Below are 25,272 nucleotides of genomic sequence, written 5' to 3'. Positions count from 1 at the left end.
AAGGTAGCCAGTGGGTGAAAGAAAGTATGTTGGGAGCTGATTCTAGATGTAATAGATGACTGAGTGTCCCAGTCTGCAAAAAAAGGCCTCAGGGTGGGAGTTTCAGGCATGAAAGAATTAAATTTCCAGTGTTTGGTTTCTGGTCTAGTTCTGGTCAAGAGGGAATGCTTTCTAATTATGGAAAACAGCTTATTCCAAGTACATGAACAGGAGGTAAAATGTCAAATATGGGAAATAGTTAATAGTTCAATTTAGCTATAATTTAAGAGTGCACAAAAGGAAATGATGTGAAATATAGTTGGAAAGTAACTAGGAGACCTTGAGAGCTAGTACTAAGGTGTTCATAATTGTTAAGAATGTTTTGTATATGCCTTTTACTTTTTTTTTAAATGTGCCAGTTGCCTTTTATTTTTATATCTTAGTTGCATCTGAATGGGTTTTCCTTTTATAGCAAAGAAAACAGTAAGGAAAACCAACAGGATGACTATACACCCACCCACCCATACACACACATTCTCTACTCTTAGTCTCCTACTGGAGTGTAGAGAAGGGAGATGTTTATTTACCTCTCTCCAGGGGCGGGATTAGTTGTCACAATTATTTATCCTTTGGCCTTATTTTAATGTTTTTGGTCTGTATTATTGTAGTCATCGTGTATGTTGTTTTATTCTGCTCATTATAGCGTGCATCAATTCTTACGTCTTCTCTTGTTTCTCTGAGTTCCTTATTTCTTATGATACAATACTATTCCATGATATTCATATGTCAAAGTTTGTTTCCTAATTGATGGGAACTTACTTGTTACCACTTTCTGTTTTTATTACAAAAAAGTATCTTTGTGCATATTCAAGTATATGGATGTGGTGTTTTGTTTTGTTTTGTTTTTTCCTGTCTTTTTGACCTTGGGACATTCTCAGTAGAGAGTTCTCTAGATCAAAGGGTGATAACACTTAGGTGACTTTTCTTGGATAATTCCAAATGACTTTACAAGTTATTTATAGTTTGGGTTTGGACTCCATTAACAGAATATTATTGTATGTGACTTGGAGTTAATAATCTAGCATAGGTAATTGTAATTGAAGGTTTTTTAATATAGAAGTCCAAAGTTTTTTTTTTTTGTTTTGTTTTTTTTTTACTTGAAATGTAGAGCAGTGGCTCTCAGACTTTATATTCTCTTTATATTTCCTTTATAGGGGGCAGCTAGATGGTGCAGTAGATAGAGCACCAGCCCTGAATTCAGGAGGACCCGAGTTCAAATCTGGTCTCAAACATTTAATACTTCCTAGCTGTGTGACCCTGGGCAAGTCACTTAACCTCAGAGGAAAAAAAAAGAAAGAGAAGGGAAAGTAGATTTTCTCTTTCTAAAGATATTCCCTTTATATTCTCTAATTATAGCAGTTCTTCTCCCCCAAGGGTTTTTGTTTATATCCATTGATATTTAAATATTCAAAATTTAAATGGCTTAATATTTTGAAAATAATTTGGGCCTCATGAAAAAGGATCTCAGGAACCCCCAGTGGTCCCTAGACCTTACATTGAGAACCTTTAGCATGGAAAAGAGATTGGAAGAAGGCACTTGTAATAGTTCTGGAAAGATGATGACAGTTTGAGGTAGGATAGCAGTGTAAATAGAGAGAGGGGAATAAATGTGAAAGATGTTGTGGGAGAAGAATGTAGTCAGGATTTAGCAACTGATTGAATATAATGGGATAAGAAAGAGGGTCAAGGATTATTCAAGATGATAATATATTCAGTAGGAATAGGAAAGTTTGGAAAAGGGACAGTTTTTTTGTTTTTTGTTTCCTCAATAGTATTTTATTATTCCAAATACATATAAAGATCATTTTCAACATTCATTTGTGTAAGATTTTATGTTCTAAATATTTTCTCTCTCTCTTATTTCCCTCCTCCCCAAGACATTAAGCAATCTGATATAGTTTATACATGGACATTCCTTTTAAACATATTTCTATCTAGAGGGGAAAGTTTCAGGGAAAGGTGAAAAGTTCCATTTTCTCTATGGACATCCAGGAGGTAATGTTTAGTAAGCAATTGGTGGTACAGTACTGAGACATTAGAGGGCAGTGCAAATCCAGCCACAGACAACTTACTAGCTGTGTGACCCTGGGCAAGTCACTTTAACCCTGTTTGTTTCGGTTTCCTCATCTGCAAAATAAACTAGAGAAGGAAATAGCAAACTACTCTACTATCTTTCCCACAAAACTCCACATGTAGTCATGAGAATTGGATACAACTGAAAAGTGACTGAACAACAACAATAAGTAAGTCATTGTGCGTGCATGTGTGTGTGTTAGTGTTAAAGAGCATATATATTGAAAGGGTAGGAAATGGATGATAGTCTATCAATGGAAAATAATAAGTAGCCAGGAGAAACTTAGGGAAAAGAGAATTTAGAGAGAAGTCATCAGCAATATCAAAACCTGTCAGAAAGACAACCGAGGGAAAGATCATTGAATTTACATTGGGTTTATTAATGATCTGAGTGGTGAAATAAGTTGCAGAGGGTTGTTAGGTGAGGGGGTTGATCAGGAAGTAGATGGAGGTAGCTTGTTAGCATCTTTCTAGGAATTGGCTCTAAAAGGGAACAGAAATATAGGATGATCATATGTAGGGGAGAGGATTACAGTCAAGGGAAGTGTTTTTGTTTTTAAAGCATGGTGGTAGCCTTAGTATTTCATAGGCAGCACAAAAAGGACTCAGGAATATAGTTAAAGTGTGTGTGAAAGACAGTCAGACATGGAAAGGGGAGAGGAGCAGGAGCCATGCCAACCTTCTGGAGGAGATAATAAAGGTAATGAGTAGAAAAGAGGATTGATTGATTGGCTGTGGAGTCAGAGGTTGTAACAGGTCACTTAATGTTGTCCATAGAACCTCATTTTCTCATCTGTAAAATGAGGGAGGGTAGGATGAGCTGGCTTCTGATGTCCCCTTTCAGCTCTAGATCTGTGCCCTTAAGAAGGAAAAGTAATTATTTTTCTTAGACTGGAAAGAAGGAGAAAGCAGAGGTGAAGAGACACAGAGAGGATGGGATAGATAGCTTCCATTTTCTTTGTGATATAGGTGGTGAGGTGGTTAGAGAGTGAGGGGGTAGTATGAGACTATAGAAGGATTTGAGGTGAAAGGAAAAGATTTGAAACCAATTATTTCAATCAATAAGCATTTTAAAAAATAATATTTTTCCCAACTACATGTAAAAAAATTTTTTAGCATTTTTTAAAACTCCAAATTGTCTCCCTTTTTCCTTCTCTTATTTTTGAGACAGTAAGCAATTTGATACAGGTTATACTTGTGGAATCATGCAAATCACTTCCATATTAGTCATGTTGTAAAAGAGTACAGATAAAAAAAAACAACATGAAGAAATAGTATGCTTCAAATTGCCTTCAGACTCTATCAGTTCTTTCTCTGGAAGTAGATAGCATTTTTCATCATAGTTCTTTGGAACTGTCTAGGATCATTTTATCATTGAAAATTCATTAAGTTGATAATATATACTATTACTGTGACTATGTACAATGTTCTTCTGGTCCTGCTTACTTCACTTTTCATCACTTCACATAAATGTTTCCATCTTTTTCTAAAAGTATTCTTCTTATCATTTCTTAGCATGTACTAGTATTTCAGTGCTATCATATACCACATCTTGTTCAACCATTCCCCAATAAATGGATATCCCCTCAATTTCCAGTTCTTTGCTACCATAAAAAGAGAACCTCTCAAGCTTATTTATTAGTAGCTTTTTATTTTTCCAAATACATGCAGATAGTTTTCAGTGTTCACTTTCACAAAACCTTGTATTCCAAATTTTTCTTCCTCCTCTCCTCCCCTAGACAGCAAGCAATCCAATATAGGATAAACATATACATTTTTTTTAAACATTTCTGTATTTGTCATGCTGCACAAGAAAAATCAGATCAAAAGGTGAAAAAAAAATTAAGCAACAACAGCAATAAAACTGAAAATACACTTTGATCCATATTCAATCTCCATAGTTCTCTGAATTGGATGGCTCTTTCCATCATGAGTCTATTAGAATTGCCTTGAATCACCTCATTGTTGAAAAGATTCACATCCAGGGGCAGCTAGGTGGTCCAGTGGATAGAGCACCAGCCTTGAATTCAGGAGGACCCGAGTTCAAATTTGATCTCAGACACTTAACACTTCCTAGCTGTGTGACCCTGAGCAAGTCACTTAACCCCAGCCTGGGGGGGGGGGGGGGAGAAAAGACTCACATCCATCACAGTAGATCATCACATAATCTTGTTTTTGCTGGATACAATGAACTCCTGGTTCTATTTACATCATTTAGCATCAATTTATGTAAGGGAGACATGTATTTCCAAAACAGGAGCGAGAGAGGGCGATAGCATTTGGGGGATCAGGAAAGGCTTTCTTTAGAAGATGTTTCTTGAGCTGCATCTTGAAGGATTCTACGTGATTTTTAGGAGAACTGCATTATAGGCATGAGGAAGAGTGATACAAAAGCATGGAGAGTGGGATGGTGTGTAAGGACAACTAGAAGTTCATTGGATCATGAAGTTCAAAAGAGGGAGTAATTTATGTTGAGACTGGAAAGATAGGATGGGATCATGTTAGTAAAGGACTTTAAAAGTCAGACAAAATTGTGGGGTTTTGTATCCTAAATACAATAGAGAACCATTGGAATTTGAGAAGGGGAGTCACTTGGTTAGATTTTAGTTAAAGAAAATTGCTTTTAACGGTTTTATAGAGGATAGACCAAAGTAGGAAGATTTGAGATAAGGAGATAATTGGTAAGCCATTGCAACATCTAGGTGAAAGGTTGTAGCGTGCTGTCGTCTCTAGAAGCTGCTGGATCGCTCTCTGGGAAGAGATCTGCTGTGTCTACTCAAATCTCTCCGACAGATTCTTCTTCCTGTAACGAACCGTTGTCTCCAGGTAGTTGCTGTTAACTCTTGTCCTTAGAAGTGACTTCCCTTCCTGCAGAGAGCCCCGTCAAGCCTGATGCAATGCAGAGTCTTTCTCTTGAATACTGGCTCTGAATCTCCTCCAGCTCTTATCCTTCTCCAGGCCGATCTGCTCTCTGCGCCCAGTGCTGTCTCTTTTTATCCTCCCAGAGAATGGGCGTGGGATAATGCAAGGGCTTCTGGGAAGAACCACCCCAGCCAATGAGCTTGCCCCCTCTATCAAGTCAACCTGAGTTCTCACCTTGTAATTGTCCAGAAAACCTGAATTCTCACCTTGTCACCATCCAGACAACCTCAGTTCTCACTTAGTAATCCTAACAAAAGGTAATGAGATCTGGAGCTAGGTTTCCAAGGTGGTAGCCATGTGAGTAGTGAGGAAATCATGCACACCAGAGATTTTATGAATTTGGCAAATTAGATGTGTGGGCAAGGGAAAGTAAGAAGTCATAACCTTTGTATTAAAGAAATACAGAGGCATTAAACCTGGGCTATTGGATCTGTGGTGTGTTCTTATCAGAAGTGCGAAAGAAAGCATTTATTAAGGGTCTATTAAGTGCCATGACTGTATTAGGAGGGACTGTGTTCCATGCATGGCAAAATACAATGCAAAGTGTGGAGATGAGAGATAGAGTGTAGTGTATGAGGAATCAAGTCATTCTGACTGGACTATGAAGGTTCCTCACTCATTTTACACCTCCCCTCCCCCTCAAAAAACCAAAACCCACACTAAACCAAAACCAATCTAATTCCACTCTGGATCACTAGTTTTTTTTTTTTTTTTTGGGGGGGCGGGGGGAAGCTTGTTTGTTTTTTTTGCTGAGGCAATTGGGGTTAAGGGACTTGCTTAGAATCACATAGCTGGGAAGTATTAAATGTCTGAGCCAGATTTGAACTCAAGTCCTCCTGACTTTATGGCTGATGCTCTAACCATTATGTCATCTACCTGCCCTTCTCTGTTTTCTTAAATAAATTTTGTCTTAATACAATCCATACTGTATAGTTCTTTAGTACTTGAACTTTCTGGTTGCTTGCCAGGAGTGTTTCTTTGAAGTAGAAGCTGTGCATTTTAACTATAATACTTCTGAGATTTTTCTTTTGGGGTTTCTTTCAGAAATTGATGAATGTATTCTATTTTATTCTCCAGTTCTAACATATCTGGGCAATTTTCATTCTTGATTTCTTGAAATATAGTATTCAAGTTTTGTTTTTATTTTTAAATATAATTTTCAGTGAGTCCATTGATTCTTAAATTATTTTTCCTTAATCTATTTTCCAAGTCAGCTTTTTATGTTTAGATATCTTAGATATTCTTTTATTTTTATTTTTTTTGTTCTAAGCTATTCTAATACTTTTTTTCTCCATTGTTGTCTTGTTTCATTTCTTCTAGGTATTCATGTTCTTTTTGTGGAAAAATCTTTTTAAAAAATTTAGTTTCTGCTTACAATAAACAGATTTTAAATTATTTTAATTTAAATTATTTTAATTTTAATTAAAATTATTTTAAAATTTTGTTAACAATGAATTCTGTCTTCAAATTGAATTCCTAAATGGAGCTTTGTGGCAGGATTGTTGCTTACTGTTGGACTTTTGAAGAGGTGGTTAGTTCCTAATTTTTGTGAACTTACACTCCTTTAGTTTCGTATCTCCACATCTTTGAGGTTCATAGTGCTGGATCATTAAGGCCTTCTGTGATGTTGCAGGGAAAAGCTCTTAGAGCTTCATGAGCCTAGACTGTTCTGTTCTGTGCCTGAGTGTAGCCTCTGGTGGTTCTCCATAGGATTTATAAGGGCCATGCCTTGGGAGTCTGATGTCTCTGAGGTTTTCTCTACTTTCCTTGTGGACACAGAGGATCATTACAGCTGCATGTATCCTGTCTTTCTATGTCTTACCTTTGGCTGTGCTTGAGAATTCCCCCTTTCTTATTAATAGCAGGATTCTGACTGACTTTTTATGTAGTGGAAGAGATCACTTACTGTAGTTTGTTGTTAGATTTTTTTTTTTTTTTTTAATCATTACTTGGCCTGGCGTGAATTTCAGGATTTTGCTGGCCTGCTTTCAGCCGCTAATTGTGAGACCCTGGACATTTAACCTAATTGCCTCATTTTCCACATCTGTAAAATGGGATAATAATAGTACTTATTTCTTATGGTTGTTTTGAGGATCAAATGAGATACTTGTAAAGCACTTTTCCCATCTTAATGTTGTACATAAATGCCAGCAATTGCTGTCATTGTCATGTTCATCATCATTATTAATTAGTGATCTGGTGAATTGCTTTACTGTTTCAGGTAGCCATCTTGGCAGGAAACATACATTTATTAAACACTTTACTGATTACTGTGCCTTAACACTGGAATTACAGAAAAAGGCAGTAATGATCCCTGCTCTTAAGGAGCTCACTTATTAATGAAGGAGACATATTAGATACATACAAGAAATATTCACAATAGGTGGAAGATAATTTCAAAAGGAAAGATATTAGCAGCTGTGGGGATTGGGAAGGGTCTTCTCAAAAAGGTAGGATATGCCTAAATTTTCATAAAACTGAAATGAAAGTATTCCAAGAGTTGTTGGACATGAAGTATCTTGTGTGGAACAGCAAATAGGCCAATGCAGTTGGGTTTGTAGAGTGTGAGGAAGAGGGAAGGGAGTTAAGATGTAAGATTAGAATCTAAAGTCAGGTTGGGAAGAGCTTTAAATAGCAAATGGGGCAGTTCATATTTGATTCTAGAAGTTAATAGGAAACTCCTTGAATTTTTTAAAGGGCAAGGATGTGGGTTGGAAGCAGTGGATGACTTGGTCATACTTGATCTTTAGGAAGAAGGTGGATTGGAACAAAGAGAGACGAAACAGTGAGTCCATTTAGAATGCTGTTGAAATAGTTCAGGTGAAACATGAGAGCCCGAATTAAAGTGGTGGCAGTATGAGTAGAAACAAGATTTGGTAACCAATCAAAATGTGGGGTGAGAGTAACTTGAGTCAAGGATGACATAAAATTAAGATTGCCAGTCTGGGTGACTGGGAGGTTCCTGATGTCCTTGCAAGTATTAGGGAAATTCAGAAAGGGAAAAGGGTTTGGGGTTCTATTTAAGTGCATTACTTAAATATTGTAAAATTACTTAAATATGTACTAAAACTGGTTAAGAAATGAAGATGCAAGTACAAAAAGTGAAGCAGTCCTTACATTGAGCTTACATTCTAGTGGAAGAATACAAATATGTATATTATTTATTGTATAAATGGAAAGTTAATAAAGTTACTAAAATCAATAAAGATAATTATCAAGTATTCAAATATAAGTTGTTTTTTTTTTTTTGAGAGAGGCACTCACACTTGGTGTAGGCATCAGATAGGCTTCATACAGAAGGTAGAGGTAAGTACAATTAGATACAAGGGAATGGTTCATACCAGGAAAAAGGAGATCATAGGTAGCTTTTTGAGCACAGATGTTTATGAAGAAGAGAGAAAAGCTAGCTCAGTTATATTTTAGAGTGTAAGGAGAGAGTAATGCCCAGTGAGGCTTGAAAGAGAGGTAAAAGTCAGGTTGTATAGAGTTTTAGAAGCTAAACTGGAGTTTATTTTTTATTATACCTATATATAGGTATATATATCTACATATATGTGTGTGTGTGTGTGTGTGTGTATATATATATATATATATATATGTATATATATACACACACACACACACACACACACACACACACACACACCTATAAATAGGAAGGCATATAGTCAGATCTATAGAAATTCAATTTGGGAACAATGCATAGGATGGACAGGAGACTAGGTAGGAGGCTGTTGTGATGAGGGCCTGAACTAGTTTGGGTAGTATAACTGTCAGTGGAGAGAAAGGACTAGGATGTGAGAGAGGGTGATAAGATAGAAATGACAGAATTTGGCAGTTGATTGAATATGTTAGATAAGGAAGAATGAAAATTCCAGTATAATGCTGAAATGACAAACCTTTGGAATTAAATACACATAGTTGTGGGATTTATCTGGATAGTCATGGCAACAAGTATTTATTAAATAAGTGCTCTCTTTGCATCAAACCCTTTGAATATGGGCAAAAAGAAAGACAACTACTACCCTCAAAGAGTTTTCATTTTATTTGGGCTAGAAAACGCATAAAAGAGATGAAAATAGGGGTTTTAGGACCAAGAAGGTAAGGTACTTGGCTATCTGCCTAGAGATAGTTGAACCCTGATGATAAATGGGAGCTGATGAGATCATCAAATGAGAAAATAGAGAAAGAAAAGATAAGAAAGTCCTAGATAGAGCTTTGCTGTTTTTTCTTTTCTCTTCATTTCTCTTTTTTTTTCTTTCCTGACTTACGTGAATGTTCAGCAAAATGTGAGAAGTACATATATGTGCTGATTTCCTTAACTTGATTCAGCAGCATAGGAATAGAATGAAGTGGGTGACACGAGTAATCCAAAATTGGTGTTCTGATAATGGGATAAGGAGGCAAGAGAAATGTTGATTACTAAATGGTACATAAGGATCCCTGCAAGTTATGTTTTATTGTACTTTTGTTTATTATTTATATTGTGAAATATGTCCCATTTAACCAGATTTAGGTCTGGTTTGGGCTGCATTCAATAGTGTTCTGAATCACATGTGATTGTAACTAGTGCTAATAGTATCTTCTCTTCAATTTATACTCTTGGATGATTGTTTCAGGGTACCAAGAAAATTAAATGTACCCAATGTCAGGCAGCTAGTTTGTTTCTGAGATATTTCTTTCTTGAGTTTCTCTGTCCACTATTAAATGACTCTAAAATGCTGATAGAAAAGACAGATTAATAAGAATTTTACAAAATGCTAATGTACACTCTGCATTTAATTTTATTTTTAGATGAAAGTTGTATAAACAATGTTTCAGATAGACTTCGAAAGGCTGAGACTCATCTCAACGAAGTCAGAAACAAAATTTTTGCTAAGCTTCAACCAAAACTTCGTTGTAAGTTAGGTAAGTAATTTGCAATGATGGAAGTGTTCTGTCTTTTGTAGTTGGTTTCATTTTCTTTTCTTTTTCTTTCTGTACTTTATTTTTATTCTTTTCCAATTACATGTAAAGATAGTTTTTCATCATTCATTTTTATATGATTTTGAGTTCCAGTTTTTTCCTTCCCTCTTTTTTCTCCCCCTCCCCACGACACCAAGCAATCTGAAATAGGTTATATATGTACAATAAAACTAAATATATTTCTGCATTAGCCATGTTGTAAAAGAAGAAATAGAAAAAAAGAATTAAAATCATGAGAAAGGAAAAAAAAAGTGAAAATAGTATGCTTTGATCTGTATTCAGACTCCATAGTTCTTTCTCTTAATGTGGATGGCATTTTTCATCATGAGTCATTTGGAATTCTGTTGGAACATTGTACTGTCATAGTTGATCATCTCACAATGTTGCTGTTACTGTGTTCAGTGTTCTCCTGGTTCCTTTCACTAGTTGAAGAGTTTTGAGTTTCTTTAGGTGAATGGTCTTCAAACTTTTAAAATCACAAACCTATAGCAGATAAAAATTTTAAGCACACACTAGTATTTGTTATGTTCATGTATTTCTTCCATAAAATGTATAATGTGCACAAAAATTGAAATTTAAAATGGATGAGATGTAGTTTGATAAAGGTTTTTTCTTTTTGTTTTCACTAAAAATATTTATATGTAAAAGTATTGATGGAGTATAACAAATATTATTACTATTTCTGTGAGATTTAATATATTAAATTAATGCATTAAATTGCTTTATTAAATTTATTTATTATTCATTAATTACAATATTTCTTATATATGATGTTTAATATTCATACAGTATGTTATATAATTATCATGTTATTTATTAAATCATATATTATGAAATTAATATATTAATTCTATTTAAACACACTGATTAATATATAACATTAAATTATTACATTAATCTATTATATTAAATTTATTTATTCTTTATTACTTATAATATTTATTACATATAATATATGTTATATAATATGTGGTGATTATTTTGTTATTTATTAAATTAATATATTATTCTATTTAATACAGTGTCATTAAATATACTTCATTGTTTATGTCCAGGCTAGGATGGATCTTATTTTTTGAAGACTAGGTCTTCTTAATTCACCAAGCCTCAGAGTGCAATGGCAACTCATGGTCCCAATCCTACTGCTGAGAGCCATTACTTTTGACTTTTAGTTTCCATTCTTTGACCATTAGTTTCCATTCTTTGACCATTAGCCTTCCTTAAAGTCTGAGTCTCTACAACTAGGGACTTGCTATATTTGTACTTAACTTAGTGTGGGATAGCAATCAGTTATTCAGTTAGTTTGATCAATATAGTTTGCCATTTCTTTTTAAAATATAATTTATATTGAAAGATAAAAGTCAAGCAATTTTAGATCATATAGTCAGTGATGTGTAACTCAAGGAGTTGAGGAGCAGAATGGGAATAATGGGTTCTCAGATCTCCAGACTCCTATCTTCAAGTAGATTTCTTATGGGTATCTTAAACTCATCTTTCTTCCTAAATTCCCTATTACTATTGAAAAGCTATACTCCTAGTGACCCAGGTTCAAAATGTAGTTGTTGTCCTTGATCTTTCATTTCCTAAACCCTTTGTCCAACATGCTTTTTTAGCATCTTTCATTTATGCCTCTTTCTCTTCTTTGACACTGTCATTGCTTCATTTCTAGGCTATTGCAGTAGCCGTTTCTCTGCTTCAAGTCCCTTCCCACTGAATCTATCTTCTACTCAGGTGTCAAACTGATCTTCTTAAAGTTCAGGTCTGACTATGTCATCTCTACTCAGTAAGCTAAAATGACTCATTATTACCTCCAGGATCAAATATAAAATCTTTCTTTATTGTTTAAACCTCTTTACAATCTTCCTTGTTATCTCTCTTGTCCAGTCTTTCCAAGCCTCTCTCTCTCTGCCTCATGATATTTTATTTCCAAACTGTAGGCCGTTTCCCTGTATGTTCCCTTTGTCTGGAATTCTTTTCCTTCCTCTCTACCTCATGGTTTCCTTCATAACCCAGGGAAAAATCCCATTTCACAAAACCTTTCCTGATCTCCTGCGATGTTTGTGCCTTCCCTCTTTGGATTATCCAATGTATCTTTTATCTATCTCATTGTGTAGTTGTTTGCATGTTTTATCCCCCATTAGAGCTTGAGAGTTGAGTATAAAAGGGAGATTTATTGGTTGTAGAATTGGAAGGCAGCGTTTATAGATATGCACAAACACATACATGCATACATGTGTGTATATATATATATATGAATATATGCAGCAAAATTCTTCTCCATATCAGTGGAATCTGATAATCTATGCAATGTTTCATACCTATAAATAGGCTTCCCAGCTTAGAATAGGATAGGTGGTAGATGGATTTTTTCCTCTTTTCTTCAAGGCCAAGCTTAATAATTATGTTAGTTTTCTTTTAAAGATAGCCATATTTGGTGATCTTTAACAACACTATTATTCTTGAAATTAATTCTTCTGAGAAAGAAGTAGACTCTAGCCAGGGTGACTAGGAGTCATGAGTGAGGTTTTACTCCTATTTCTGCCATTAACCAGTTGTGTAGTCTTGGGCTTGTTATTTAACAAGTCTGAACTTCAATACATGAAATAAGGAGTAAAAGTACTAGAACTAAGGTCATTTCTAGTTCTCAAATTCCAGGTTTCTTTTTCACAAATTATTTCAAGATCTTTAGCTAAAATCATTTATGACTAAACAAAAAAAACTTGTAATAGTCTAGGATCAAGTTTGGAACCTAATTTCTTAGGTTTTCTTTAATTCATTAGAGAAAAATAGTCCTTTTCCTTTTCCTTCCATTCTTTTTCCTACTTTTCTTTTTCTTGTCCCCCTACTTGATTTATGCTTTTAAAATAAGTTGTCATAATAGTCTTGGGTTGAGGAGAGGACAGGCGGGGGAAAAGATGGAACCTTTAGCTTAAAAATTGTGAGAGTGGTGGGGGAGAGGGGTTATAAATTTTTTCCAATTTAAAATTAGGTATGCAACCATTATTTAGCAGATGGCAGTTGTATTAGTAAGTAAAATAACTCATATTCTTGATTGTTTCTTGTTTATGTTTAAAAATCTATCACAAAAGCACTTTTTCCCCCCTTTTTTAAAGGTAATATGGAAAGTCCTGTGTTTGCATTTCCCTTGCTTCTACAAATGGAACCTCTCATTGAAACACTCTTCATGTCATCTTTTTCGTGGAACTTTGAGTGTTCTCAGTGTGGAAACAAATATCAACAAAGGTTAGATATTTTCATTAAAATTATTTTTTTAAATATTAAAATTTTGTAAATATGCAGGCACACAGAATTTGAAAAGTCTTTGCTTGAATAAATAATCTAATAGTTTCAGTTGTTCCAGTTGTGTGCTTGTGTCTAAATTTGCTCCCTGCAAATTGAACAATCAAGGGGTACCCTGTGGATTTTTTTTTTGAGGGGGTGGGTATGGGAATAGGGGAATAGGATAATTTAGTACCCTATATATAATAGTTTAGATTGGCAAATGTTTAAAAAGGAAAACAAACTATCTAGTGCTTATAGTCTCCTTGGCTTTTCTCCTCAGTAAAAAATAAATAAGAATCTTTCAATACACACATATGATGGTTTCACTCTTGCTTAGGACAGGCCTGTTTAATAATAATAATTGATATTTATAAAGTCTGCAAAGCAGACTTTTGTGTTTATTAATCTCATTTGAGTCTTACAACAATTAAGCCCCTCTAGTTTTTACTACTGTTAATCAGATCCCTGTAATTAGATGAGAGAATGAAGGCCCAAAAGAATTGACTGACTATAATAGCATTAAGTGTGGAGTTTTTCTCACTTCCCCCACCATACTTTGAGGTCTCTAATTGCCCATTACTGCCTCTGAGAGGAGGAAGATCAATTTCAGGGTCATAGGATTTGACAGATATTCTCAAAGAATAGTTACTTCTATTTTCTCATTCCTTCCCTCAGTCCCATGGAAGACTTACCAACCACCATGGCCATCCTATTTTCTTTCTCCTGACAGAAGTGGTAAACTGAGCTATGAGCTGCCCCAGCTTTGAAACCCCTCGGTGAGATGGTCATGTTGTAACCCTGAGTTTGGGGTGAGCATGGGAATAGGCAATTCAATCATTTTTTTATCCTTGGAAAATCACCATGAACATCTTTTTATCTATTTAACTGAAATTGGGGAAGGAAGAGATTCAACTATGTCTGTGCTTCCTCCCTTTCTTGGAAGAGAGAGAAGTTGTTGAGTAGTTTGGAAGCCTCAAGTTAGGAACAAACTTCTTTTTGACATCCATGCAGTTTTGTATAATTCAAGAACTAGATTTGGATTCACGAGATCTGAATTCTTGGGGCAAATTACTTAAATCATATCTGTAAAATGAAAAGTTTGGTTAGAGTAGCCTCTTAAGGGTCTAGTTTAATACATTAGATTACACATGAAAACAGATTTTTTATTTGATCTTTGTATTCACTAATAAATTAGAAAATACTGATCTTAGATATATTAGTAGAAAGATTTTTGAGGAGAGAAGTGAGATTTAACTTCATTAGCTAATTTTTCTAGCAGCTGTTTCAGACACAAACAAAGCAAGTATCTTCATAGCTAGAAAATTATTTATCTTTTATTAATGAAAAAAATCAAGAAAAGGCTGTGGCTGGAAGGTAGAAAAATGAAGTTGTGGCAAAGCTAGACAACATTAAGTCCTTATATCATGTAACTGCCAAAGTGGCTAAACAGTTTGAGGAAAAATACAAATATTACTAATGTATAAGACTGAGAATACTTTTTTTAAACAAACAAATGAAATTTTTTTTTAAGTGTCTTGAGACTATTTTCTGTTCTAAAGTAGTTTGATTTAAAATCACAATGATGGTTATCTTATTTTGGCATTTTATATGATCATTTAAACTGACTCCATTATTTTTGCAAACTTGAGACTTTTGATAATGGAAGGAATCACTGAGAGTTGTTTTCTATTAAAATCTTCAGTAGTATTCATGTAGATTTGATGCCAAATTAATTTGCATCTTTCTTTTCTCGGATAATTCTTTTTCTCTCCTTTTTTTTAGGAGCAAAACTAAACTAAAGGCAAAGTTGAAAGTGAAATTAGCAGATTATCAAACTTTTCTTAGCATATTTGTTACAACTAAAAACTGAAATAGCTAATATTCACTACAAGGGAAAAATATCAAGCAAATTCATTTATTTGTTCTGTTAAATATTCTATTTTTAACATTAATTCCCCAAATTAAGCTTTACTTAGGCACTACCAATATATCAAAGTAGTTTTCAGTTGACAGTGATATGAAATGCTAAAAAGAGAAAACTATATTTTATCAATTTGCCTTCAGAATTTAGAGACTAAGAGAACTATAGTTGATAGACTTGCTAATTTCTCTTGTTCAAGACATCTATTGTGATCTTTATAATCATTTTTAAAACAGTAAAATCTTTCTAGCCTTCTTTAGAGTTTTTGATTTTCAGTATTTTAGAACTTAGCATATTTATGATGCTTGATCACTATTAGTCATTGTTATAAATTAAACCTAACTTTCTCAAGTGGATTTTTTTCTTTTTTTTTTTTTTTTTTTTGAAGAGGATATGTTTTGGAGAGAGATGTCAATGTCCTACTGAAGTCTTATTAAGTGAGTTATGTGGCTTAGTGGATAGAGAACTTGGCTTGGAATCAGGAAGATCTGAACTCACTCACTAGCTGTGTGTCCTGGGCACATCAGCTGATCTATTAGCCTCAGTTTCCTCAGCTGTACAATGAGGTCCTAACAGCACCTACTTTTCAGGCTTGTCTGAAGATCCAAGTGAGATAATAATTGTAAAATGCTTGGCATAGTGCCTGGGACATAATAGGTGCTTAATATATTCTTTTGATTAGCTTCAGTGAAAAAATTTTTTCATGCAACCTTGCTTAAAGAAGTACTTCGATAATGCATGTTCTATTCATAAAAATGTGCAAGAAAATGGAACAACTGGCATATTTTTACTAATACATAATTTCAATCAACTTTTTCTTTTCTTAAATGCTAGCCATATTTTTCTTTAAAAAAAATTTTGACCTTTTCCATTTCTGACATGTGCTCATTCACCCCTAAGAAAGGTTGCTCCCTGCTCTTTAGAGCTCAGTTTTAATGGATAATTTAGTTTGGATGCTTTGACTGGCATCAGACTGGCACAGCACTCCAGAGCCCAAGATATATTCTAGCCTCAGTTTCCCTCAATAGCAGGAATTACAGCCATGTGTTACCATACCTCACTCATTTAAAATTATAAATTATTAAAAACTATTATATTTAAAGTCAATGTGAACGCAGACATGCTTGCCATATTAATCATTTTGGAAAAAGCTATAAAGTTCCTTGTCTTTTTAAAGCGGTTTTGAACTTTCTAAAGTGAATTAGGCTGGATAAATACTAGCAATATTCTAATGAACATAACAATTTATGTACTTCATTTTACCTAGGTGTTCAAAGAATCTGATAACCTTCACAAACATAATACCTGAATGGCATCCACTTGATGCTGTCCATTTTGGTCCATGTAATAGTTGTAAAAGCAAATTACAAAGAAGAAGAATGGTCTTGGAAAAGTAAGTTCAATTTTCTTCCAATAACTAGTTTAGTTGAATATAGGTGTAGGTGTTTTAAAATGTGAAGTATTAAGCAACTCATAAACTGAAGATACTATTTCTCATTACAAAATGTTTTTAATTAGTCAAATTGTAATATTATAGGGTGAAGTATGGTTGATAATGGTAATTGAAGGAGTTTGGACCTGAATGATCTCCCATGTATTTTCCACATAACAGATCTCTTCAGACCTAGTGACTCTTCTCAGGATCATTTGTGGGAGGAAGTAGTTGAGGTGGAATAGAGTAGATCTTCATAAATCCTAGGTGATTTTTCCCTAGTTTGTGTTAGCTGGCAGCAAGAAGGACGAATTAGAATCAATGAGACCCAGTTTGGCTGCCTCTTTTGACAGACCTTCCTTTTAAAGGAAAGTCGAGCCAATGTGATGCTTTATATAGCTAATAAAAATCCTGATGCAATGTTTAATTTTGAAATTGGAACCTTTACATTTGTGTTTAGCTATCAAAGTAGATCTTCAATAAAGTGGATTTTCATATAGTCCTTAGGCTATTTTACAACTTTTAGTAACCAGATTTGTAAATATGATAGATAAAAGTCTAATTGTCGATTGAAAACCAAATTATTATATATCTATATAATACATATGTATAGATAAAAGAGTATATGTATATATAGGAGATATTTTAATGTAGTTTCAAAGTATTATTCCACTATGGAATGCTCCCCTCAAGCCTCTTAGCTTTACTGTCTTCTGCTTGTACTGCTTAATCTAGGTGTATCACAAGTTTTTTTTCTCATCTATTTATGTACTTTTCCTTATTCATCATTTCCATTCCTATAGCTAGAGCTATAACTAAATGCTAATTTCTAGTCTTTAGCTCTGTCTTTCAAATTGCAATTTCTAATTGCTTACTCTTATCCTAAGTTCACAATTCAATATCTGCCAAGATATCCTGCTAGCTTCTTCAGTGTAGTATGTCTAACCTTAGTTTCATTATCCTTTCCTCTGAAATCTGTTCCTCCTCCTAATTTCCCATATTCCATAACAGCATTGTTAGCTTCAGTTCCTATCCCTACTTTATTCTCTTAGTGACCAAATACTGTTGAATTTACCTTTATAACACCTCCCATCTATTCACTCTTCTTCATGCCTGCTGCCAACATTTCAGTCATTTCAGAGCCTCATTACCTCTTATTGACCTATTACAATAGCTTTCTAACTAGTCTTTTTGCTGTCAATTGTCAATGCCAAATTAATCTTAATACATAGATCTAATAATATTCTCCAGCTCAAAAATCTTTAGTGGCTTCCAATTAACTGGCATTTAAAGCCTTCCATCATCTGACTTTAATTTGTTTTGGTTTTTTTCAGCATTACTTCATACCACTTATTTTCATATATTTCAACCAAAGAAAATCATCTCTTATACATAACTCCATGGTTTTGTGTAAATCATGCTTGTCTTTTTTTTTTTTTTAATCTTGTATCCACTTGTGGAAATCCTATCTAGATTTCAAGATCCAACTCAGATGCCAAGCTTTTTTTTTTTTTTTTTTTTTTTTTTTTTTCCTGAGGCAATTGGGGTTAGGTGAATTGCCCAGAGTCACACAGCTAGAAAATATTAAGTGAGACCAGATTTGAACTCAGATCCTCCTGACTTCAGAGATGGTGCTCTAATCACTGTACTACCTCACTGGCTCTAGATGCCATCTTCTTATGAATCCTTTCTCTCTTCCTCCTGCCCAGCCAAAAATGAGTCTTAATTAATCAGCTCAAATGGTACCTGTTTGTATCTTTCATGCTCTAACATGATACTTTGCATTATAGTTGTTTGGGAACATGTCACTTCCTCTTTTATGTTTTACATATATTAAGGTCATGGACTACATATGGCTCATTTATCTTTCCACCTCTTTTAGTACCTACAGTGTTCTTGTGCTTATAATAAATAAGTATGAATTTAAATCAGTGAATGATTTGACACATTTAATATTTCATTTTTTAAAAGACCATATCATTAAATCAAATTAGCAAGAATTTGATCCTGTCATTGGCTTATCTCTGTTAATTTGCTTTCTGAGGAAAATCTCAGTTATGACTTAGCCTACCTTGGTTATTTTTTTGGCAGTATTTTTTTTTTTTTTAAATGGGTTCTGTAGTAGTATTTCCCACTCTAACTAGTATGAGTTAACTTTAACTAGTATTAGTTAACCTGCCCACTTCCCTGATGAGTGGTTTATCACTTACAAAGTAAATTTCTTTTAAATATACTCAATTTAAAAATATACTCAATTAAAAGGTGAATTTCCATTCAAAATGGTTAATCTTTTTACAGATGTTCAATCTCTTTTCTGGAAATGTGGAAAGTATACTCACAGCTAAGAAGTATTTCAATTATGCTAAGTATAAGAGACAAATTACCTTGTCATCTATAGTTGCCATTTTTTATGAAAAGATCTGAGATAAACATTGTATTTTATTTCATAGTGTATTATGAAAACTTGCATAATCTATAATAGTTAAGTTTTGAATTTTTTACAAGTTATTTGATTAGAACATTGAACAATTTTACCTTTAACATTCTTCGGATCATTAGCATAGCACACATTGACTCTTTTATGGGAAGGAATCTGTGATATATTATATTAGGAAGCAATTAAACTCACATAAATTTATGGAGCAAGATAGGATTGCTTTTAAAAAACTGGGCTGACATCTTAAGATAGTAGACTTGATTGGATATATCCTCATCCTTTCTCTCAGGACAGATAATGTCCATTCTATTAATACCATCTTCCTACAGGTGTTTCATTTTAGGGTTAAGGTAGTGTGTTTCCTTCCCAGCCTTAGGCTCTTACCCAGGCACTGAGTAGTTTTGGATGACACACTTGGGGAAGGATGTTGATAAAATGGAGCATTTCTGGGATGGTGAGAGAATCTCAAACCCAAGCACTCCAAGGGTTGAAGGATTAGGAGTAGAATTGGAGAGAGACATCAGACCCCATTTGACATTTGACCCCAGAGAGGCAGATTTTAGCTCCCTATGGAAAAAAAGAGTAAAAACAAGTTCTTATGCATGTAGGGTTTTCAGACAAAGGTGATATTGTAGGAGGTGATGGCAAATCTGTTTGGATTAGAGCACTTTGTAGAGTCCGTTTCTGGAATTGTATGATCATTGAGCCTATAAAACCTCAGCTGTGCATGTTCTGAACTGAGAAGAATTAAATTATAGGAAATAGTTCTCAAGGGATCAAAGAAAAGAAAAAATAAAAAAGAGTCATTGTGAGATTTCCAGAGAATTCAAGGTTTTGAACTAGAATTAGAATTCAGAACGAATAACTAATTCAGTTTTGCTTTATTTCATTTCACTTAGGCACTGATACTTATGTTATTGCTTAGCACCAAGAGGCTAATCATCTACAAAATAGGTATCATTCAAATCTTCCCCCTACTTAGCTGAAGAATAAAATCATTTTTAAAGGATAAGTCACCTTTTGCCTGGGTTATTACATTTGCTTCCTATTTTATTATTTGATATCAAGTTTCAGCTTTCTGCAGACTATTCTCCACAAAAGATTTGTCTGATTTTCATGATGTGAATGTCTGACTGGTCATTAAACACTAGTTTAACATTTATTCCACCAATTTTCTCAGTTGTTTATAAATTAGCTTCACATTCTACGATCCAGCCAAACTGACCTTCTTGTTCTTCCTTAAAATATGATACTCTTTATTTTCCATCTCTGTGTTTTTGCAAAAGCTAGAATACACTTCCTGATTTCTGCCTTTTAGAATCTTTATTTCTTTCAAAGCTTAACTCAAGTACCCCTTCTTATATATGAGGCCTTATCTGGTTGATCTAATTTTAATTGTTTTTTTTCCCAATTATGTATTAAAGACAAATTTTTTCTTTTTTTTTTTAAATGCAGTAGTATTTTATTTTTACAAATATATGCAAAAATAGTTTTCAATATTCACCTTTGCAAAACCCTGTGTTCCAAATTTTTCTCTCTCTCTCCCTTCCTCTCCAACCCCCAAGGCAGCAGACAATCCAATAGAGGTTAAACATGTACAGTTCTTGTAAACATATTTCCATATCTGTCACGTTGCACAAGAAAAAAGAGAGGAAAAAAAAACAAGTAAACAAACAACAATAACAACAAAAAGATGAAAATACTATGCTTTGATCCATATTCAGTATCCATAGTTCTCTCTCTAGATGCAGATAGCACTTTCCATCACAAGTCTATAGGAATTTCCTTGAATTCACCTCATGTTGAAAAAAACAAAAACCAAAAGACAACTTTTTGCATTCATTTTTACAAGATTTTGAGTTCAGATTATTTTCTCCCTCCTTTCCCCTTTCCTCTTTCTAAAATGGTAGGCAATTTAATATAGATTATACATGTGTTAACATATAAAATATATTTTCTCTATTAGTCACAGTTAAGAAAAAATGGCTCAAAAAGAAAAAAAACAAAAAGAATAAAGTGAAAAAAGGACGCCTCGATTTGCATTCCGAGTCTGGCAGTTCTTTATTTTCCATCATGAGTCCTTTGTACTTGTCTTATTATGTTGCTGAGAAGAGCTGAGTCATTCATAGTTGTTGCTGACACCGTACAATGTTTTCCAGTTCTGCTCATTTCACTTTGATCCATCTATTTTATATTTATTTGTGTATACATGTTGCTTTCTTTATTAAAATATAAGCTCCTTTAAGGTAGGAGCTGTGTAATTTTTGTCTTCCAGTTTCTAGCATTCAACACAGTTCCTGGTATGTAGAAGACATTTAATAAATGCTTGCTGATTGACATATCTATATGCTAAGTTTTTTCTATATAATCCTTCAGTCTAAGTTGGTAAAGGTTAAAAAATTAGAATGACTTCTGATTTTTCTTGCAAACTATTTCTTTATATTTAATGGTATTTAGTTAATTCATTGGCTAAAACGTTCAGAAAAAAAGAATGATTTTCGATGTTAAGCTGATATAGATTGGATCATACTATTTTTATGAATGAAGTACAAAGTATTTGAAAGAGGTTTTAGCATCCAGACTGCAGGTATATACTTTCATAAATCAGAAGTAGAGTGTAGTGTGACTCTTGATATATGAGAAATGGAGAATTAGAGGTTAAATAAAAGGCTTAGAAAGAAACACATCTTTAGTTTTATGATGGGAAAAAAATGGGGAAATAGGATCCAATATTTAGAATTATGCTATATAGGCAATTTTGGGGGAATATATTCTTCATGTTGAGAGGCATTTGCAAATTGAAGATTTGATTACATTCCAGCTGAATGCATAATTAGGAATAATTTGTAATAATTATGTGATTAATTTAAAATGTTAGGAAACACTGTGAAGTTCATTTCACTGGACATTTTGAAAAACTGAGTTTTTAAACTTTTGAAAAATCAGTAGAAGGTACACTTGACAGTTTTCTTAAAGGCTGAAGATGGATTCATTTCATTCATACTTAATTTAGGGCCCAACTTCAAGGTGATTTAAAGGTAATCCATAGATTTGGCAATTTATTTTTATTCAGCAGTATCGGAGATAGAATTTTGAAACTTTAATTCCCAAGAAATTATTTTAGGGCTCTTTTTCTTCCAATTTTTTGTTTTTACAAGTTAAACTCTTCCTCCAAATACAATTTTAGGTTTGGAAGGGATCATAATCCATTTAGACTGATTAATATCTAAACAAAAATCCCCTCCACTCTGTACTCAACAGGTGGTCATCAAGCCTTTACTTAAGACCTCCAGTGAAGGGGGGAACTCCCTGGCCTCCCCAGCCCATTCCCCTTTGCATTATATCTGCTTGTTAGAGCTATTCATAGTCCTTCACAGTCTGCTCCCATCTGGCCTCACTTTCTTCCTTTTAACAATGACTTTAGTTAGCAAGGTTATCTTCACTTTTATCTTCCTTCCTGGAATCCCATGCCCCTTGTTCTGTTATCATACATTTCTTTCCGAAACCCATTCCTAGATTACTGGATCTGTCTTCTTCACACCAGATCAATGATTCATGTCTCTTGCTATCATACAGTGAAAAACCATCACAACACAGTGACACTAATTTGATCACGTTATCTTGCGAAATGGTATTACATATTTATTATGGTATCATTTATTTTATATATAACACATATTATCATATTATATTATTGTCTTTATTACTCAATCTAGATTTACTTCCCTACATTGCTCCTAGATGTGCTTTAGTTCTGGTCAAGCAGAGCAAGTCTAATAATCCCTCTTCTGTGTGACATTTTTTCAGACATCTGAATTTCTTATCTTTATCACCCTGATTGGCCTCTTTCTAGACAGTTCATCAGTAGCCATACTAAAATGTTGTTTCAAGAATTGAATACAATATCCTGAAGGAGACCAAAAAGTTCTTTATTGTTTAATTGTTTTCATTCATGTCTGACTCTTTGTGATCCCATTTGGGATTTTTTTGACAGATATTGGAGTGGTTGTCATTTCTTTTTCCAGCTCATTTTACAGTTGAGGAAATGGAGCAAACAGGGTAAAATGACTTGCCTAGGATCACATAGCTATTGAACTACAGAAGATGAGTCTTCCTGATTCTAGGCTTGGCACTCTGTGCCACTTAGCTGCCCTTGACCTGGAATACTATATACTTTCCTTAATGCAGTCAAAGACTACTTGAAATTGGTATATTTTTAAATGGTTTTATTGATTCTTATATTACATTAAATTTTTTAATTCTGTAGATGGCCTTTCTCACCTCGCCCCCAACCAGTAACTTAAACAGAATCAGGTAGCATAGTGATCAGTTGCATGACAATCTATCTGTATTATCCCCACTTCTTTACCAGGAAGTATGTTTTATAATCTATTCACTAAGACAAAGATTAGTAATTATAAAGGCTCAGGTTTGACTTCTTTTTAGTGTTCTTTCTTTGTCATTGTTTATATCGTTCTCCTGATTCTACTTACTTCACTCTGCATCAGTTAAATAATATTCTTCCTATTTTTATCTGACTTCCTTACATTTTAAAATGTTTCTTTTTTTAATTACCAGTTAGAACAACTAATTTGGGGAAATCTCAGAGAATAATTTTTCAGGGTCTGAGTTTGATTGTGCAAGGTGGCTATGGCTACTTAAAGATTTCCTTATAAAACATAATGGGTATATTTTGCAAATCAGTTTTTGCTTAATGGACTGTGATAGAACCTTATTGCATGATAGCTTCCAACTGTGAGTGATAACCATTCTGAGGCGGGTTTTGTGTTACAAACTTTTAAAAGAGTTCTAAAGATTCTAATTAAGAAATACATCTGGAGGGTCTCCAAAAAAAAAATAAAAAAAAAATACTGCTTCAATGTGTTACCAGTCAGCCCTGAAAATGAATTGTATGTGACTTGTTAGCTTTAGACTGTCTTTTGTATAACAAGACATATGGTATTATTTGTTTGACTTCTCTTTTCTGTTTCTCTCTAGAGTATCTTCAGTATTTATGCTGCACTTTGTAGAAGGCTTGCCGGGTAATGACTTGCAGTTCTATTCATTTCATTTCGAAGGCTTTTTCTACCAAATAACTTGTGTGATTCAATATCAAGTGAATGAGAAACATTTTATAACTTGGATTTTGAATTCTGATGGTAAGTATAACAATTTGCTTTTTGCAATTCATACTATTAAGAACAAAGTTTTAAAGTATTTTTCAAAATAGACAATAAGTACTTCCTTTTGATAATTTTGGTTGATTCATGTATGTAGTTAAGAATTGAAATTAAGTTTGCAATCTTTTTTTATCCTTCCCTTTAAATCGAGAAAAGCCTTACTGACTTAGGGATGTGTGTGTATTTATGTGTGCACTTGTAGATATTCATGCATAAATAACATACATGTATCTACATGTAAAGAACAACCAGAGAGGAGAATTGCTCATTCCACTAAAGGTCTTAAATAGAGAAAGCTAAAGAAAAATTTCTTAACCTCTTTTGATATTTTTTGTTGTGGTTTATCTATTCTCAGATATAATTATTAAATAAAAGTTTTCTGCTTTATTTAGACTAAGCTCATGAAAGTGATAAACTTGACTCCCAGAAATGAAATTCATATAGTTTCATTTGTCAGTGCCTGTATTCCAAACTTAAACATTGTAGATTCAAGATTGTGTCTTTCCTTTTCCTCTCCTCAAAGGTGATGTATGTAATAGTGAAGCTATATTTTAGTTTAAAAAATGCATTTGGGCTAACAGTAACTACAGCAAAGCTTTTATTTCTCCCTAGTTGATTCTTTTTACTCTGTATAGCTGGTATTACAAACCTTGTCTTTTCTCATGTCTCATGCCACTCCCTGCCCTGACCGTTTAATTGAAAATTTGTCTCATACTTTACTGAAAAAATAGAAATTAGTTTTCAAACTCCTTCTCTCCCTCCCCCCCCCACTCTGTGTCTCTGTCTCTTGTTTCTTTCTTTCCTCTCCCTTCACTTCAAAATGCCTTCATGTTATCCCCCATTTTTGTCTCCTTTGCTCATCTTTGATGAAGTAACCCTTCTTTCCAAAGCCAACTCCTCTACATGTATCCTTGATCTCTCATCCTCCCTAACCTCTTTATTCTTGCCCTCTTCCTTTCCCTTACATGGCATAAGGGGAGTTGCCTTATTATATATGACAGGAACTTAATACACAGAGTTG

General features: G+C 33.8%; 1 protein-coding gene across 5 annotated transcripts in view; it reads left to right on the top strand.

The window, feature by feature from the left end:
• Positions 1-25,272, top strand: part of USPL1 (ubiquitin specific peptidase like 1) — a 35,408-nt gene that overhangs the window by 6,200 nt on the left and 3,936 nt on the right. For all 5 annotated transcript variants that reach the window (XM_074303548.1, XM_074303545.1, XM_074303547.1 and 2 more), the window contains 4 exons: positions 9,829-9,942; positions 13,113-13,242; positions 16,470-16,595; positions 24,070-24,230. In XM_074303548.1, coding sequence (XP_074159649.1) covers positions 9,829-9,942; positions 13,113-13,242; positions 16,470-16,595; positions 24,070-24,230 — 531 coding nt within the window. The remainder of the gene's footprint in view (positions 1-9,828; positions 9,943-13,112; positions 13,243-16,469; positions 16,596-24,069; positions 24,231-25,272) is intronic.

This window comes from Sminthopsis crassicaudata, chromosome 3 (genome assembly GCF_048593235.1).
Source record: "Sminthopsis crassicaudata isolate SCR6 chromosome 3, ASM4859323v1, whole genome shotgun sequence".
NCBI classification, from domain to species: Eukaryota; Metazoa; Chordata; class Mammalia; order Dasyuromorphia; family Dasyuridae; genus Sminthopsis; species Sminthopsis crassicaudata.
Note: the sequence above shows the minus strand (reverse complement) of the source record. Positions and strands in the feature narration are given on the sequence as shown.